General features: G+C 41.5%; 1 protein-coding gene across 1 annotated transcript in view; it reads right to left on the bottom strand.

The window, feature by feature from the left end:
- Positions 1 to 17,099, bottom strand: part of CSTPP1 (centriolar satellite-associated tubulin polyglutamylase complex regulator 1) — a 208,551-nt gene extending 191,452 nt beyond the window's left edge. The window contains exon 1 of the mRNA XM_068989040.1: positions 16,991 to 17,099. Within this exon, the coding sequence (XP_068845141.1) occupies positions 16,991 to 17,036 (46 nt within the window). The 5' untranslated portion in view covers positions 17,037 to 17,099. The remainder of the gene's footprint in view (positions 1 to 16,990) is intronic.
- Positions 17,100 to 20,050: the final 2,951 nt, after the last annotated feature.

Below are 20,050 nucleotides of genomic sequence, written 5' to 3'. Positions count from 1 at the left end.
TATCTACATGAACGCTGGAAATTTTACTTAAGCTCTCTGAGTCCCTGTTCCCTAACATACACCCTCATGAGCAAATGTCATAACACATCTACAGTACAAACATCTAAAATAATGACACCATGTCATCAAGAAAATGTTAAATTATGTTCTATTATATACCAGGGAATACAGGGAATATATCATATATTCCATAGACATTTCTGTTAAAATATTAAGTTCTAATCCTTAAATCCTTATGAACTGAATAAGAAAGCGGGCCTTGAGAAATCAGACCTAAAAGCAAAGTAGCTGACAACACAGGCTCTAGAGTCAGATAAACTTCATTTAAGCTTCACCTCCACATTTACCAGCTGGATGACCTTGGGCAAGTTACACAACCTAAATTTCAGTTTCCTCATGGAAAAGTGAGGGTCAGGCTGGTACCTACCTCACAAATATAACGACTGACTCTAGTCCTCCTGGATATGAGCATGACTCCAGCTGGCATACCAAGAACATCTGATTGAATATATTTCCCACTTAAGACAGTATTTGGGGGGCTGAGCTTACTTAGAAGCTGGAATATTATCTCTGTATTTAAAAATGTAAGAGAGAAACATAGGCAAAACACTCTCCGACATAAACCACAGCAGGATCCTCTATGACCCATCTCCCAGAATATTGGAAATAAAAGCAATAATAAACAAACGGGCCCTAATTAAAATTAAAAGCTTCTGCACAACAAAGGAAACTATAAGCAAGGTGAAAAGACAGCCTTCAGAATGGGAGCAAATAATAACAAACGAAGCAATGGACAAAGAATTAGTCTCAAAAATATACAAGCAACTCCTGCAGCTCAATTCCAGAAAAATAAATGACCCAATCAAAAAGTGGGCCAAAGAACTAAACAGACATTTCTCCAAGAAGACATACAGATGGCTAATAAATATATGAAAAGATGCTCAACATCACTCATTATCAGAGAAATGCAAGTCAAAACCACAATGAGGTACCATTTCACGCCACTCAGAATGGCTGCTATCCAAAAATCTACAAGCAATAAATGCTGGAGAGGGTGTGGAGAAAAGGGAACCCTCTTACACTGTTGGTGGGAATGCAAACTGCTACAGCCACTATGGAAAACAGTGTGAAGATTCCTTAAAAAACTGGAAATAGAACTGCCATACAACCCAGCAATCCCACTGCTGGGCATATACACCGAAGAAATAAGAATTGAAAGAGACACGTGTACCCCAATGTTCATCACAGCACTGTTTACAATAGCCAGGACATGGAAGCAACCTAGATGTCCATCAGCAGACAAATGGATAAGAAAGCTGTGGTACATATACACAATGGAGTATTACTCGGCCATTAAAAAGAATACATTTTTTTTTAACAATAAATCTTAAATTATATTGTATGAGTAAATATTATTAACATATGAAATTAAAGTTTCATGTCAATGTATGGCAAAACCAATACAATATTGTAAAATAATTAGCCTCCAATTAAAATAAATTTATATTTAAAAAGAAATTAAACAAAGTTTCTAAAATTTGAAATGTTCTGGTATATTGTCAGTCATAGTGTAGTTATTATTTTTTTATTTTTTAATTTTTATTTTTTTAATTTTTATTTTTACTTTATTTTACTTAAAAAAGAATACATTTGAATCAGTTCTAATGAGGTGGATGAAACTGGAGCCGATTATACAGAGTGAAGTAAGCCAGAAAGAAAAACACCAATACAGTATACTAATGCATATATATGGAATTTAAAAAGTTGGTAACGATGACCCTGTATGCGAGACAGCAAAAGAGACACAGATGTATAGAACAGTATTTTGGACTCTGTGGGAGAGGGTGAGGGTGGGATGATTTGGGAGAATGGCATTGAAACATGTATATTATCATATGCGAAACGAATCTCCAGTCCAGGTTGCAGGATACAGGATGCTTGGGGCTGGTGAACTGGGATGACCCAGAGGGATGGTATGGGGAGGGAGGTGGGAGGGGGGTTCAGGATGGAGAACACGTGTATACCCATGGTGGATTCATGTTGATGTATGGCAAAACCAATACAACATTGTAAAGTAAAAAAATAAATTAAGTAATTTAAAAAAAAAGTAAGAGAGAGAATCTCTGCTGAGGGTTTAGAGTTTAAATGAAATAGTGTTTCCCATTTTGTGTCATCTAATAGAAAATGAAATCTGGGAAGTGAGGTTATCCAAACGCTAGTGTACTTGGAAACAGAGGATGAAAATTACATTGAAAATTACATTATTTTCAAGGGGGTCGTCTCAGGTTTTGTTGCCTAAAACTTTATGCAAATACCAACAAAAATGGAAGCAGAGACGTCAGTGATAATTTTGTCATTTAAAAAAATATAAAGTCTTTTCCTGTATCCCTTCTTTAAAGATAACAACCAAAGCTGTTTTTATTACTTGGCATAGTTTAAGACCTTTCCAGTTAGGGAACTCAAAGTGAGGTCCTTCAACAACAATTATTTTCTCTTAAACTACTAAGAAATATGATAAGAAAAGTTCACAATGTAAGACAAATCAATCACTTCTTTTCTTTATAAGCTTGTTTCTTCTTTAGAAACATGAGATCAAAACCAAATATTTACTGGGAGAACAAAGGTCAAAACAGTCAGACATGGCAACAAAGATTAGCAAGACTCCAAAGACTATTTGTAGGCATAACCTTGAAAAGAAAAAAGGCAGGGCCATGCTTCCTGAAGACCTAACTTATTTCCTTCCACCACCACATGGTAGAGTATGGCCTATTCTCTACCAGGCCAATCCTTGAAGACAAGGCAAAAGACTGACGGCACATATAAGACTTTTGTAAGTTAATCATGTGCTTAAATAGACTATCAAGAAAGACAATTTTAGGTCTCATTAAATAGTTTACTGTAAGATAACTGACATATATTAATTAATTCATCCTCTCAACCCGGTATGAGGTAGCTTTTATCCCATCCCCTTGTGCTGGGGAAATTTGATCAACGAGAGTAATAATGGTATTTTCTATTTACAAAATACCTTTCTTATAGAGTTCTACATGTTTATCGTCTCAATCTTCTAACATTCCAGTGAGGTAGGTGGTAATATTACCTTTTCCTTTCTTACAGGCAAAACGCTAGGGCTCGAGGGGCTTAATGAGTCACTCACTTGGTAGCCTGTACTTTAGCCGCTAACTAGAACACACTGCATGGGATTAACACTAGACCATGGACTCAAGTCTGAACTGCACGTAATTCAGAAGTGTCAAGCTTCTAGTTTTCCCTACAGTCATCTTTCAGTGTGTCACATTCCAAGAAAGACTGGGGTCATGCTTGTTGTTTAAGCTCATGTGCTTACTGTTCATAAAGCTCATTATCATTTCTCTAAATTGGACTATTCAAGTTTTGTCAAAATGCCTGAAAGCTAAATTATTTTTTTGTTTACTGTCTGTGCACGAGCATTGTACATGATGTCATCAGGAATCTGCAAAACTCTTAGACAAAGCTGCAGGGCCAATAAAAGCATCTCACTTGGGGAAGACTGTGTTTCTTCTTCCCCTCTACCCTCGCCCTCCCCCCACTTTTTTTTTGAGGTAGGCATCACACAAAAAGATGACTCATTAAGCCCAAAAGAGTTGACTATGCCATGTAAGGGCTTCTTATGCAGCCCTCCACAAAGAGACCTGAGTGGCAGCATAAGGCCTCCTCCTCTGCGCATTTCCCTCCAGGCAGAATGCGCATTTGTGTGGCTACACATACGATTATAATCTCCCCTGAAAAGCAATTCCTTCCGTATGACAGGCTGAACAGTGGCCTGAGTGCTAGCCTCATGTTGCCTGTGCAGCTAACATGCTGAAATACCAGATGCGTTTAATCTCTCCTTTCTGAAAAACACTGTGATGGGACAGGAGAAGCAAAGTTGGAGAGAACTCCATACAGAGAGAAAGGGGGCCAGCCTGGGCGCCCAAACTCATTCTCATGGGCTGAGCTTCTTTGTGCATTGCCTACTTACGTGTCAGTTTCCAGGACTTTAGGGCATGAGAACCATGGAGCCGAGTGGTTCTGGCAGCCTCTCCATTTGACAAGCAAAGCCAGAGACATGTGGCCTTCTGGTACATTTCACATTCAAAAGTGTTATTGTTTCAAGCATGCCTATTTTAAAATATATAATTTTCCCATTTAGGGCACATGTTGTATGTAAGTTGGCCACAGGAGGAGTTCTGCCACATGATTAAAAAATAAATAAAATAAACGCAATGGCTCTTATACAGCCCTTTCCCTGCCAGATATCTCTGTTTACTGGGGGCCGGGGCGGGGGGTGGGGGGGCGCTGTTCCAGGTGAGAGAAGCCTGAATTTCACAAACACCTGATGTGAAGGGCAGGGCACAAACAGATTTCTGTCTGAGATTACAGAAACTGAAGCCTGTGTTTTATCACAATTACCTATAATCTCAGGGCCAGATAATAGTATTAACAAGACCATGGGCTACACAATAGGACAGCTGGAAAAAGGCTCTTACTCTCTCCAAAGAACAGTGCTTCCAAAAAAGCTAATTCAGTGAAGAAAAAGAAAGGGCTCAGAAAGTGCCTTCTCAAACAATATTTACTTTTACTGGGTTCCTGCTAATCAAACACAACTTAGTCAAAACCTTTTATGAAAAATACATTGGATGATTTCAGCTGTAATTACTTTGTTTAAAGAGAAGTGCTTAAGAGAAAACATAGCTAATGGGATCGGTAATTTGGTAAGTTCAGATGTGTTTGGGAAAACCCCTCCTCTCTTTGATAAATCATTAAAATTCTGCTCAGATAAATGTGTTTTGACTTGAAATTCCAATCATAGGATGAGCTATTTCCTAAGGCCCGTAGGGAAGCACCCGGCGATTAGCTGACAAGGGTAATTCCAGGCTTAATCAAAGCAGGTTACTCTGCCCAGCTGAAAATGGCATATCCAGGAGATGCCTCAAAATGGTATAAAATTTCCTTCCTTCATAAGAAACCATTTGAAAAAAGGAACTAAATCTTACTGCTGCATAATCAAAACAAAGAATACATGGTGTCAACCAAGAAATTATATTTACTCATTTAGTAAACATGGTATATATGCAAGTAATGGTGATCCCCAACTTTTGGACAGCATTCAGAGCAAAGATTTTAATCAGTTATCTTTTGGTTGTCAGTGGAAGAAGGGAAAAAACCCTAGTGTCTCTCACACAGCAGGAATTCAATAACTTATTTTCTGAACTGGATTCCTTTCTTTCATTTGAAAAAAAATTATTTTGCTACTTAAAGCAGTGTGCATGTGTGCTAAGTCACTTGAGTTGTGGCCAACTCTTTGCAGCCCCGTGGACTGCAGCCCGCCAGGCTCCTCTGTCCATGGGATTCTCCAGACAAGAATACTGAAGTGGGTTGCCATGCCCTCCTTCGGGTGATCTTCCTAACCCAGGGACTGAACCTGAGTCTCTTACTTCTGCACTGGCAGGCGGGCTCTTACCACTAGCACCACCTGGGAGGCCCACATAGAGCATGCTGTTCATTTAACAACTGTGCACTTAACTTGGGCCAAGCACTGCACTAGATTTTGGAGATACTGAGGGAATGAGTCTGCCCTTATGCTTACATTCTAGTAAGAACAGACAATAACAAGATACCCGAATAGATTAATAAGCTAATTGTGATAAGCGCTAAGGATATAAATTGGAAGATGACCGAGAGATAAGTTAATGGATCATCTACCTCTTCTGAAGTCTTATTACTTTTTAAAACTTTGATTACCTAGTCATCTTCCTAAATTCACTCATTTACCAAATATGGCATTTATAACAAAAAATAGTGATTTCCAACTTTTAGATAGCATTTGGAGGGAAGATTTTAAGATGACCTGAATATATAAATGATGAGTGAGTGAGTGAGTGAAGTCGCTCAGTTGTGTCTGACTCTTTGCGACCTCATGGACTGTAGCCTACCAGGCTCCTCTGTCCATGGGATTTTCCAGGCAATAGTACTAGAGTGGATTGCCATTTCCTTCTCTAGAGGATCCTCCCGACCCAGGGATCGAACCCGGGTCTCCTGCATTGTAGACAGACGCTTTACGGTCTGAGCCACCAGCAAAGTAAAAAATTTACGGGAACTATTTTTAATCCCTAGAATAACACTGACATCACCTGTAGACAGTTACCCAGGAGAAACAGAGGTGGGTAATGGTCAACAAACAGCATGCCTTAGAACTCACTTGCTCTCCTCCGACAGCCTCCATTCCCCATCCCTAACCCCCTCCAACAGAAACATTGATTACATTTATTAAGTAGCTTACAGAATCCTTCGAAAGATGAATGAAACAGTCTAAGCTTAACTTCCAGGAACAACTCCCAGAGGCACACCCCAGAACTGGGCCACCTAGGGAACTGCTGCCCCTGCGATGGCAATTTCTTTTTTCGCTTTTGGATGAATCCTGATAGGCAAACTTACTTTTGTTTGAATATGATTAGTGAACCTTCCAAATCTAACCCTATGCTAGTGCCAATCCAACACACTGCTGTTCACAATATGTCAACAGAAGTACTCATGGGACTTTAGAGTGCTCGGGTTGTTGCAGGAAGGAAAATAAATAAATATTATAGATGTTAAATGCTGACTGACTTCCTAAATCTCTGGATACTATTCATAGGTTTACAATATATGAAGCTGGTCACTTAAAAACAGTAAGTCACATGTCCACAAAATCATCTCTTTCCTTTCTTCTTCCCCCTTTCCCCTTCCTTTCTTCCCTTCCTAATTCTTCCTTCCTTCCCTTCTTCCTTGTTCCCTGAATAGCTTCTCTATATAAAGCAAAGGATGAACGTAACGTGCCACTCCCTACAGGAAACCTATGCCATACATGGGAGATGGGATCTAAGTGCTATAACTGAGTGAACTGTGTGTAGGCAGGTGTCTTGGCTCTTTCCCCAGTTTCAGTTCAGTGCAGTCGCTCAGTCGTGTCCGAGTCTTTGAGACCTCATGGACTGCAGCACGCCAGGCTTACCTGTCCTTCACTAACTCCCAGAGCTTGCTCAAACTCATGTCCATCAAGTCAGTGATGCCATTCAATCATCCCCTTCTCCTCCTGCCCTCAATTTTTCCCAGTCGGCACTTATTACAGAGTTACTTTGTGTTACAGTCATTTATGTTCATGATTTTGTGAACATATGCATTACTGTTTTTAAGTGGCCATCTTTATTATTATAAACCTAGTTTCCAAAGATTTAGGGGATCAGTGTAACACGTATTTATTCCTCTTCCTTTCTGCAACAACCCGAGCTCTCTAAAATCCTATGAGTATTTCTTCTGACTTACTGTAAATGGCAATGTTTCCTAGCATGAGGCTGGGTTTGGGAGATTGGAAGGACTGATGTTGAAGCTGAAACTCCAATACTTTGGCCACCTCATTCGAAGAGCTGACTCATTTGAAAAGACCCTGATGCTGGGAAAGACTGAGGGCAGGAGGAGAAGGGGACGACAGAGGATGAGATGGTTGGATGGCATCACCGACTCAATGGACATGGGTTTGGGTGGACTCCGGGAGTTGGTGATGGACAAGGAGGCCTGGCGTGCTGTGGTTCGTGGGGTCGCAGAGTCAGACACGACTGAGCAACTGAACTGAACTGAACTGATTATATTCCAACAAAATTACGTTTGTTATCAAGACTCATCCAAAAGCAAAAAGAGAAACTATGTCTGGCAATAAGACAAGTTGATATCACCAAATGCAAAAAAACCCCCAAAAACCAAGATTAGTAAACACTTAAGAATCTTCAACATAGAAACAGTCGTATGTTAGAACCTCCGCCAAGGCTTGAAGAAATCTTAATCTCGTGACTGAAAGGGACTGTATCAGTGACTGTTGGAGGCTGTCTGAGTCCAGCGACTCTGAGAAGCAGACAAGAAGGCAGGATCAGACACGCAAGAGATTTAGGGGATGAAAAGCCCACGAGAGAAAATGCGGAGGGAGCTGGAAGAGAAGCGGAGAGGTGACAGGCGCACCGCAGGGGTGACCCGCGTAGAGAAGAGAATGACAGTGTTAGACTGCGGTGCAGTGGCAGTCCCCGAGCCGAAGTCACCATCAGAGGAGTCACACTTCTCATAAAAGTGGGTCTGCCTGCCTCACCCAGTCATCTGCTGGGAGCAGCCCGTGGGACGTGTGACCTCAGTGTGAACAAGGTGTTGCATTGAGGGCTGGAGTTGAGTTAATTACCTTCCCCTCCCATACTAGGAGATCTGAGAGGCAGTTTCATGGGTACCACAGGTGTATTGTGCGTGCTAGATTGCTTCAGTCGTGTCCGGCTCTGTGACCCATTGCCACAGATGTATTACATATTTTTATTGAAAAATAGGAATAATAATAGCAGCTAATATCTACTGAGCACCTTCCTAGATGCTCTAGAGGAAAAGATGTCTTACTCATCTTTGTATGTCCTCTTTTCACAATGTATCAGCCAGGTATTGCTCTAAAAGCTTACATGCATGAGGTAAGTAGCATTATTATCTATATTTTGCAGATTAGGCATCTAAGGCACAGAGAGGTTGAGTAACTTCCTCAAGGTCACACAGCCACACAAAGTACACAGATTATGGTCACGCAAGCTCCCCTAAATGGTCTATTTTTAGTCGTAATCTTCCATACTGCCTGCCTTTGAGAGATGAGTCCAGTGGAAGGAACTGGAATTTTACTATTTCTTGATCCATCCTGATTCCTAGGATGCCCCCTCCTGGCAGAAATGTTAAATTAAGTCCTTGGAGTCATCGGAACTGACTCCAGAATCCATGCAACCATGGAATGCAGGTCTGTGCGATAACTGGAGCCTCATTTTTGGAGTTGTTCAAGGTATTTGTAGCATAGAGTTTAACAACGCAGACTCTGGAATTAGACTGCTGGATTAGAATCCTGCCTCCAGGACTCACTAACTAGTTATTTAATGCCTTAGTGCTGCAGTTTCCTCATCTATGAAATGGAGATAAAAACTGAAACTATCTTCATGTGCATTAATATATGTAAACTATATAGAATGTCACCTGATACATACTAAGTACTTAATAAGTCAGTTATTGTTGTAGCTGCTCACACTTGGGGGACCCTAAGATCAGATTATTCATGTTGCATGGGTGGCTTAGGTGGTAAAGAGTTTGCCCACAATGCAGGAGACCGGGGTTCAATCCCTGCATGGGGAAGATCCCCTGGAGAAAGAAATGGAAACCCATTCCAGTATTCTTGCCTGGAGAATCCCATGGACAGAGGAGCCTAGTGGGCTACAGTCCATGGGGTTGCAAAGAGTTGGACACAACTGAGCAACTAACACTTTTACTTTTATGTAACACATATGTATGTATAAGGTGTCTATATGGTGAAAGGCAGGTGTACAAGGATGGGTAAGAAACAATTTCTGTTCTCAGGACACTTATTTGCAACTAATGAACTGTTTAAGAGCTCCAGTCTTAAAAGGGAAGCGAGGATCACACTCTTTACAGGCAGTAGCTATTTTGGTTTGTTTATTTTTATCTCTGGTTTTGAACTGTGATGTTGGAGAAGACTCTTGAGAGTCCCTTAGACTGCAAGGAGATCAAACCAGTCCATCCTAAAGGAGATCAGTCCTGGGTGTTCACTGGAAGGACTGATGTTGACGCTGAAACTCCAATACTTTGACCACCTCATGCAAAGAGCTGACTCATTCGAAAAGATGCTGATGCTGGGAAAGATTGAAGGCAGGAGGAGAAGGGGATGAGATGGTTGGATGGCATCACCGACTCAATGGACATGAGTTTGGGTAAACTCTGGGAATTGGTGATGGACAGGGAGGCCTGGTGTGCTACAGTCCATGGGGTCGCAAAGAGTCACGACTGAGCGACTGAACTGACTGAACTGAACTGAAGAGAGGGAAAAACAGGCATGGAATCCCATAAGCCTGGATCTGAATCTGGCTTTTATGCATCACCACCTGTGTGATTTTGTACAAATCAATTAGCCTTTCTAAGACTCAGTTTTCTTATTTCTAAAATGAGATTTTAATAACTACTAAATAGGACTAATAATTATTGTTGTTCAGTTGCTAAATTGTGTTCAACTTTTTGTGACCCCATGGACTACAGCACACCAGGCTTCCCTGTCCTTCACAATCTCCTTGAATTTGTTCAAATTCATGTCCATTAAGTTGGTGATGCTGTCCAACCATCTCATCCTCTGTCACCCACTTCTCCTCCTGCCCTCAATCTTTCTCAGCTTCAAGGTCTTTCCCAATGAGTCAGCTCTTCGCATCAGGTGCCAAAGTATTGGAACTTCAGCTTCTTTATCAGTCCTTCCAATGAATATTCAGAGTTGATTTCCTTTAGGATCGATTGGTTTGATCTCCTTGCTGTCCAAGGGACTCTCAAAAGTCTTCTCCAGCACCACAATTTGAAAGAATTCAGCGCTCAGCCTTCTTTATAGTCCAACTCTCACATCTATCTATACATGACCACTGGAAAAATAATAGCTTTGACTATACAGACCTTTGTCAGCAAAGAGATGTCTCTGTTTTTTAATATGCTATCTAGATTTGTCATAGCTTTTCTTCCAAGAAGCAACAGTCTTTTAATTTCATGATTGCAATTACCATCTGCAGTGATTTTGGAGCCCAAGGATATAAAATCTGCCACTGTTTCCACTTTTCCCCCATCAATTTGCCATAAAGTGATGGGACCAGATGCTACAATCTTAGCTTTTTGAATGCTGAGTTTTAAGCCAGATTCTCACTCTCCTCTTTCACCCTCATCAAGAGGCTCTTTGGTTCCTTTTCACTTTCTGGCCTCGAGCAGGGCATGGCAACCCACTCCAGTATTCTTGCCTGGAGACTCTCCACGGACAGAGGAGCCTGGTTGCAAAGGGCGACACAGTTGAGCAACTAAGCACACGCACACACACCTGCATGTTTGACGTTGTTGTTATTTCTCCCGGCGATCTTGATTCCAGCTTGTGACTCATCCAGCCTGGCCTTTGGCATGATGTACTCTGCATATAAGTGAAAGAAGCAGCATAACAATATACAGCCTTGAAGTTCTCCTTTCCCATTTTTGAACTAGTCTGTTGTTCCATGTCCGTTTCTAACTGTTGTTTCTTAACCTGCATACAGATTTCTCAGAAGGCAGTAAGGTGGTCTGGTATTCCTTTCTCTTTAAGAATTTCCCACAGTTTGTTGTGAGAGTTGGACTGTGAAGAAAGCTGAGCACTGAAGAATTGATGCTTTTGAACTGTGGTGTTGGAGAAGACTCTTGAGAGTCCCTTGGACTGCAAGGAGATCCAACCAGTCCATTCTAAAGGAGATCAGCCCTGGGAATTCTTTGGAAGGAATGATGCTAAAGCTGAAACTCCAGTACTTTGGCCACCTCATGCGAAGAGTTGACTCACTGGAAAAGACTGATGCTGTGAGGAATTGGGGGCAGGAGGAGAAGGGGACGACAGAGGATGAGATGGCTGGATGGCATCACTGACTCGATGGACGTGAGTTTGAGTGAACTCGGAGTTAGTGATGGACAGGGAGGCCTGGAGTGTTGCAATTCATGGGGTCGCAAAGAGTCGAACACGACCAAGCGACTGAACTGAACTGAACACAGTCAAAGGCTTTTGAGTAGTCAATGAAGCAAAAGTAGGTATTTAGCTGGAATTCCCTTGCTTTTTTCTATGATCCAGTGGATGTTGACAATTTGACCCTGGTTCCTCTGCCTTTTCTAAATCCAGCTTGTACATCTGGAAATTCTTGGTTTGTGTACCGCTGAAGCCTAGCTTAAAGGATTTCAAGCATGACCTTGCTAGCATGTGAAATGAGCACATTTGTATGGTAGTTTGAGCATTCTTTGGCATTGCCTTTCTTTGGGATTGGAATGAAAACTGACTTATTCCAGTCCTGTGGCCACTGCTGAGTTTTCCAAATTTGTTGGCATATTGAGTGCAGCACTTTCACAGCATCACCTTTTAGGATTTAAAATAACTCAGCTAGAATTTCATCACCTCCACTAGCTTTGTTTGTAGTAATGCTTCCTAAGGTCCACTTGACTTCACACTCCAGAATGTCCGGCTCTAGATGAGTGACCACACCATCGTGGTTATCTGGGTCATTAAGACCTTTTTTGTACAGTTCAGACTATTTTTGACATCTCTTCTTAATCTCTTCTGTTAGGTCCTTGCCACTTCCTCCTCCTCTATTGTTCCTGTCTTTGCATGAAATGTTCCCTTGGTATCTCCAATCTTCTTGAAGAGATTTCTAGTCTTTCCCATTTTATTGTTTTCTTCTATTTCTTCATATTGTTCACTTAAGAAGGTTTTCTTATCTCTCCTTGCTCTTCTCTGGAACTCTGCATTCAGTTGGGTATATCCTTCCCTTTCTCCTTTGCCTAATAATAATACCTTGTATGACGTTTGTGAAGATGAATGAGTTAAGGCACAGTGTCAAGCATAAATGAAGTGTTCAAAAACTATAGCTTCAAAATAACTGTGGGGGTTGGAGGTGGGAGAGAGGATCAAGAGGGAGGGGATATATGTTTACTTACAGCTGATTCACGTAGTTGTACCACAGAAACCAATGAGACATTGTAAAGCAACTATCCCCCAATTAAAAAAACAAAAAAACTATCCAGGGACTTCCCTGATAGTCCAGTGGTTCGGACTTCACCTTCCAATGTGGGGGGTATGGTTTCAATCCCTAGTTGGGGAGCCAAGATCCCACATGTCTCATAGCCAAAAAAACAACACATAAAACAGAAGCAATATTGTAACAAACTCAAAAAAGACAAAAAAAAAAATAAAGATCTACACTAAAAAAAAAACAAAACTATCCCATTTATTATGATTCCTCTATAAGCACAGCCTGCAAAGGAGAAAGACCACCCCTGATTCCCTGGAGTTACCTATCATGCCAATCCACTACCAACTTTAGTGAGAGCAAGCACTTTCCATAGAAACAGAAGCAGTAAACAGGAACATGAGTGAAAGCAAGCACCTCCCCAGTCTAGGTGGGGTAAGATGATAAACTTCACACCCTCTTGCTTATACTCACGTCAGCACGTAGGGAGTGTGTTTTGCAAACCTGGGACCAGAACAGGCCGCCCTTCGGCTCTAGAGAACTCTCCACACCCAACCAGATACACAGACACACCTCAGCCTCTGGCAGAAGCTTCCAATAAGTAGCTTTCATAAACTGGAACTCTTTCAAGGGCTCTATATTTACTTCATCTCTTTTCCAGATTCTCCTCTCTCTATTTATGCCTGGGCATTAACACAGTTTCTATCACTCTATTCTGATGACTGCAGGCATGAACATCACAGAGCTGAGTCTGTAATGATGATCTTAAGATACTAAAGCCATTCCAGGCCATGATTACAGGTTCCAAATCCACCAAGTCAGCAGGGAACAGATCAGTTTACCCAACATGATGAAAGATTCTTTTCTTCACTAATAGTGAAAAAGGCAAATGGAAGGCCTGGCTAACAGGTAGAAAGGAAAATCTATAGATATTCACTGAGTAGGTATCCCTGTAATTTGTACGTAATACTAAAAAGAGGTATCCATTTACACTTACCAAGGGATATTGAACTTTCACTTTTCCCATGCACTGAATACCTAGAGCTTTCCCATCTCCCCAATGTTCTTTTTTCTGTATGCATTTTCTTGTCTAGTTCTACACACGTGACTTTATAATTTGTAAAAGAAAAAAAAAAAAGAAGAAAAGGGGAAGAGCCAAATCAAGTCAAACAAAACCTCGACAAGTATTTAAATTTTCAAACCAGAAAATATTTCATTAAATTAATCTATAAGGGATGATTTTCAGTGGTTGTTAAATGGAGGGTGAATGCTTCAAAACAGCAACAGCATGCCTCTAAGAGACCAAACTGAAATGGGCAGGGTTGCTCTCAACTAAAGACAAATGCATTTCAGCACAGTTGTATGGTTTGAGCAACCATGAGGAATGCAATGAGTAGTATGACCCTGCTTAGGGCAATATGAATGCCCAGGCAGTGACTGGGACATGGAGTTAAGACACTTAAATATGCAACAGAACCTGAAAGAGCTTCAATAATCCAGGGTTCAATAATTAGGTAAGTGGCTGGATGCTGAAGTTTTTTCGAAACTTTGATTCTGTTTATAGATTCATTATCAACAATGCCATTGGCCTAGTCTCCCTGGGGAAAAAAAAAAGCCACTTATGGAGGGACCATCAACTTCTACTCACCAAAGAACCAGTAATATTAAATACGTCAAGCCTTTGAGGCATATAATTTAAATATGTCAAGACTTTGAGCCAAATATCCAAGGAACTGAACAAAGGACTAGGCTTTTCAAATATTTCATAGACTCTTAGTACCGAGTAAGTAAGATAAAAAACATAAAATTCTTAGCAAGAGTCTAGGCATTGCTAGACATTATTATTCACTGGATGCAAAATTATCTGTGATTTAATTATGCTCTTTAGGTATATATAAGTGAGTGAAATCGCTCAGTTGTGTCCAACTCTTTGCGATCCCATGGCCATAGCCCGCCAGGCTCCTCTGTCCAGGGAATTTTCTGGGCAAGAATACTGGAGTGCGTTACCATTTCCTTCTCCAATTAGGAGAATTAGGTATATATACACCTTCGAAAACCACATATACCCCTTAACCTTGGTGAAAAGAGTCCTAACTTCATAAGAGAAATGCATATCAAATCTACCCTGGGACTATCTGGCACTAACCAGTTGAAAATATCTGATGGTTTGAGTTTGATATATTTTGTTGGAAAGACCATAGGGAAACAGGGATTCTCCTACATTGCCAACAGCAGTGTAAAATAGTCCAACCCCTGTGAAACATGATTTAGCAATGTCTATCAATATTTAAAATGCATATATCTCTGACCCACCAACTTTACTTTGTGGTTTTATCTTTGCAGATATACTAGTAATGGTACAAAATTACAGGTTATTCAGTGGGGCATTTTCAGTAATGGCCTTCTCTGGTTAGACAGAGTGGTTCAGACAGTAAAGAATCTGCCTGCAGTGCAGGAGACCTGGGTTTGATCCATGGGTTGGGAAGATCTCCTGGCTACCAACTCCAGTATTCTTGCCTGGAGAATTCCATGGACAGAGAAGCCTGGTTGGCTACAGTCCACAGGGTCGCAAAGAGTTGGACATGACTGAGTGACTAACACACACATTTTCAGTAATAGCAAAAGGCTAAAAACAACATGTGTACCAACCGAGAACTGGTCAAATAAATTATTTCAATACTATGTGGCTAAAAAAATTTTTAGAAGAATGAGAAAGCTCTCACTGATATAGAAATCACTCTGAGCTATATAGAAAGAAAAAAATACACTATCTCTTATATACATAATAAACTAAACTCTGGAAGGACACACAGGAAACCAGTTAACAGTGGTTACTAGTAGTGGGCTGAGGACAGATGAAAATTGGCAGATGAGGGGAAAAGGGCTGGAAGAGACTTTTCCTTATAAACTTCTTTATATTTTTTAATCTAGTTTCCATATGACAAATTCAGAAATTTAAACTGGAATTGTTTTTCATTTAAAAAAAAGTGTATACTATCGATATATCCATACAATTGAATATTACTCAGTGATAAAAAGAAATGAGCTTTCAAGCCCGGAAAAGATGTGGAGGCACCTAAAATGCATTATTGCTTATTGAAAAAAGCCAATCTGCAAAGGTTATATACTCTGTGACTCCACTGTATGATATTCTGAATAAGTAAGACTTTAGAGAGAGTAAAAAGGTCAACGGTTGCCAATGGTTGGGGGACAGGGGAAAGGATGAATAGACAGGGGTGAAACTACTCTGCACAATACTATAATGGTGGATACCTGACACTATGCATTTGTCAAAACCCATAAAACTGTACTGACACAGAGTGAACCCTAAGGCAAACTGTGGATGTTAGTTAATAATAACGTATCAATATTGGTCCATCAATTGTAACAAATGTACTATACTAATAGGTGTCAGATGTTAATAACAGGAAACTGACTGGCAGGGAGTACATGGGAACACGATAATATTTGCTTAATTTCCTGTAAACTTAAAATTTCTTTAAAAGTAAAGTCTATTAATGTTTTAAAGGGCTTCCTTGGTGGCTCAATGGTAAAGAATCCACCTGCCAATGGAGGAGACGTGGGTTCGATCTCTGGGTCTGGAAGATCCCTGGACAAGGAAATGGCAACCCACTCCAGTATTCTTGCCTGGCCAGCTACAGTCCATGGGGTTGCAAGAGAGTTGGACACGACTCAGCGACTAAACAACGTTTTAAAATACGTGTCCTTACACGTATGCATATACACACACACATCCTTTTTTCATCCACACTGAAGGTGCTAAGTGTGCATAACGTATTACAGCCGCAGCCCTACTGATCAAGAACTCAAGCTCACAAGTGGGCAAATTAGGTTCTGATCCAGGCCACACCATTTCCTAGCGGTGTGGCTTTGTGTAAGTTATCTCTTCAGCCTCAGTTTCTCCGTCTGGAAGGAAAACAGTTTCCTCCTAGGGCTGTTACGAAGATTCAATAAAGAATGCATGTAAAATGCTTAGCATAGAGCCTAATGTAAAAGAAACACTCGAAAGTGTTAGTTGCCGCCGTGACAGTTATATGACGGCTCACGGAATGACTGATGTGGCGCTTCAGGGTTCTAAGGTTACTCCACTAGCAGCATATCAACATCCCCAAAGCCCTCCACCCCCGCCAATTCTCAACTCCAACCTGGCCCACTGTGAGCACAATCCACACTGCCTGGGCTCCAGCGGGTACACTTCTGCATTCTTTATTCCCCAGATGTTGTTTTCCTCTTCTCTGGGCCTTACACCTTCAGGCCCCTGGATCAGCGCCCCGTCCTCGCCCCTCCATAGCCCACCCGACCCATTCACACTCAGATCCCGCCCCATCCTCCTCCCGAGACCCTGGCCTAATGCGTTGGCATTTCTTTCCTTCCCCAAAGCTGAAGGAAGCGCCTACCCAGATACTCGTAGTCCGGTAGGGCTAGGCGCTCCGGACTCAGCATCCTTTGATCAGGGTGGCTTCAGAGCTCCAGCTCCTCGGCTTCCGGAACCCAGGTCTCCCGGCTCTCCTGGTTGCCATGGCACCCACGCGGCGGGAGAGGCAGGAGGCGGAGGAGGTGTCACGCAAACAGTTTCCGTATCGCAACTCCAAGCTGGCCGTACCAGTTCCGGGAGCAGTCGCCTCGCGGCGGTCCTAGTTTCTTTGGACTCCCTTTCTTGAGGCGATGGTTTTAGAGGAATTTGAAGCGGAGAGTTCCTCTGAAACCATCATATTTCCCGGTGTGGAAAACTTATTCCCAGCCGCCAAATATCCTCAGTTTCTGAATTTCATAATTCTTCCTGCTTTGTACAACTGTTATCATAATAGTAGCCTAGATGGTTTAGTCGCTAAGTTGTGTCCTAGTCTCATAGACTGTAGCCCATCTGACTCCTCTGTCCATGGGATTCTCCAGGCAAGAATACTGGAGTGGGTTGCCATTTTCTCCAGAGGATCTTCCCGACCCAGGGATTGAACTCAAGTCTCCTGCATTGCCGGCAGTGTCCTACATAGCAGGCAGATTCTTTACAACTGACCCACCAGGGAAGCCTCACAATAGTAGCTCCCACCTCTAAATCCCCCTAAACATTTAATATCCCATCATCAATTTTTTTTTTTTTGGTGGCTTCTCTGGTGGCTCAGACTGTAAAGCCTCTGCCTGCAATGCAGGAGACTGGGGTTCCAGGGGTCTGGAAGATCCCCTGGAAAAGGCAATGGGACCCCACTGCAGTACTCTTGCCTGGAAAATCCCATGGATGGAGGAGCCTGGTAGGTGTAGTCCATGGGGTCACAAAGAGTCAGACACGACTGAGTGACTTCACTTTCTTTCTATTTTTATCTGATTATTTACCATCTTAAATTACTACAAAGTGCTTTCACGTGCCCATATCTCGGCTGCTCCTTGAGGTCAGAGATGTCTTTGCTTGTGACAAGACTAGGCATCCAGAAGGTGCTCATTAAATCCTCTATGACTTCATGGACATTTCCTCTCAAATTCCTCTTTATAGCCCCTCCTTCTACTTCTGTCTCTTACTACTTGATATCCTTCCCAAATGTCTTTTTTTTTCCCCTACAAAGACACTCCACGTCTTAGGGGAATGGGATACACAAACAAGGACATCTATTGGATTTTCCCCCCTCATATTCCTAATTGCTCACTTTTCCTTTCAGAAGGTAGAGAAGCCCTTGGTTTTCAAGTTTCCAGATATTCACATATAGTATTTGTCTTTTAGCCCCTCTCCACACCCAACAAGGGGTTAGTATTGTACAGCACTTGTCACAGTTCTAACACAGTAGAAAAAGCGACTCTGTCCTCACATTTTTAGCTAGCTCTCCCCCACACAAGGTGAGGTTTTGTGGACAGAAAGAAAACAAAAATCATTTTTTCAAAGGAATGACTGGGAAACCAGTAGGCCACCTACACTGGGAGGAAGAGGAAAAAGGAGGTTCTCTCTGTGTCCTGAGTGGGTCTATTCTTAGCCTCCTCCAGCAGAAGCTTCAAACCTCCTAATCCTCCCTTTCCCTTAAAATTGTGTATGTCTCATTTCTAGGCTCCTGTGAGTCACTCTGAGTTTAGATGTGGTAAGGATAAAGGGCCAAAGCCAAACTCAGGGCAGCATTTATTATCTTGAAGTAATAAATTTGCTAATTTGGTATTTGATGTGAAGTTCTGCAAATTTGATTTGAAAAAATGTTGCCTCTTCCTCCACCCTTGCCTCCCACCGCCCTGCCCCACCCCCCATGCACCTTGAGGGTATGGGAGTTTCATAACTTTTTTTCAAAACTTTAACACCTGTGGCTTTTTACTGTATTATTAATTAAGTAATAGGATGGTAATTATTAAGGATTGTAATTTCATTTTATTTCCAAGCAACCTGAAGCTATTCACAGGTCATTTCATTTGTCCTCATAAAAACTTTCTAAAGCAGTGCTCCCTTTTCTAAATAGGGAAACCGAGGACCGGGTCAGGAAAATGACTTGTCTAGCATCATCCATCCAGTCAGTGGGAGAGCTGGAACTGGATCGCAGCGATCTCAACCTCCAGGATAGTGGTCTGACCGCTAAACCACATAGCCTCTTTTTTTAGGGTTTGTTGGCTTGACGTTTATTTTTTTATTTTCCCCTTGGCTCTGCCCTGCCAGCAACTGTGAGCTCCCAGATAAAAGAAGAGAATTTTGAGTCCAGGCTGAACATTTGACATCGCCTCATTTGTGGGGCATTATCCTGGGATTTGGAGGGTGCTGCTCTTGGGGTCTGTGCGGTGGATCTGGGAACCAGCCCCAAGAATATAGCTTTGTTTGGGCATTAACCCATTTGCGGTTATAATAATGATAAGTTTCAGCACCAGTGGCGCCCGACTGTTAATGACTCAAAGAAAGCTAAATAAGAACAAGATGTCATCTCTGGAGCAATTTGTAGGTTTTTCCTTACAGCTCCATCCCTTCCATAAAAATCCTAAGGGCCCTTATATTTAAAGTCAGCGTTCCACTCTTAATGTCCTAAACAGTCTATTGAGACAGAAGGCTTAGAAAAGGGCAGGTGGTCGCTAGGCTAAGCCTTCAAGAAACTTTGAGGTTGCACAGAAATAGCAGGTAGCCTTTAAATGGTGGTGGAAGTACTGCTTACATTTTTCCTCTTTATACTTTTCTTTATCCTTAAAATGATCTATAATAGGCATACGAACAACCTGAAAATGAACAATAACTGAGTGGCTTGAAAATCTTTAAAATGTTTTTAAGCAGAAGTGATGACCCTTCGTAGAGAGTTTGTTTTTCCCCAAAAGCAGCCATTACTTTTACATTTCTTTTTTTTTGCCGTACATCACATGAATATGTTTTGGCAACCCATCAGTGGCAAAGGAAGTTTTCTAGTGAAACCTTTACAATCGGATCTTAAGAAAACGAGAAATATACAAGAATTGTTTGAGTCAAGTGTATTTTTGTAAACCTATTGAATGTTAAAAAAAAAAAGAAAAGAAAA

The sequence above is a fragment of the Capricornis sumatraensis genome, chromosome 16 (genome assembly GCF_032405125.1).
Source record: "Capricornis sumatraensis isolate serow.1 chromosome 16, serow.2, whole genome shotgun sequence".
NCBI classification, from domain to species: Eukaryota; Metazoa; Chordata; class Mammalia; order Artiodactyla; family Bovidae; genus Capricornis; species Capricornis sumatraensis.
The sequence above is the reverse complement of the archived record's forward strand: the minus strand, read 5'-3'. Positions and strand labels throughout refer to the sequence as shown.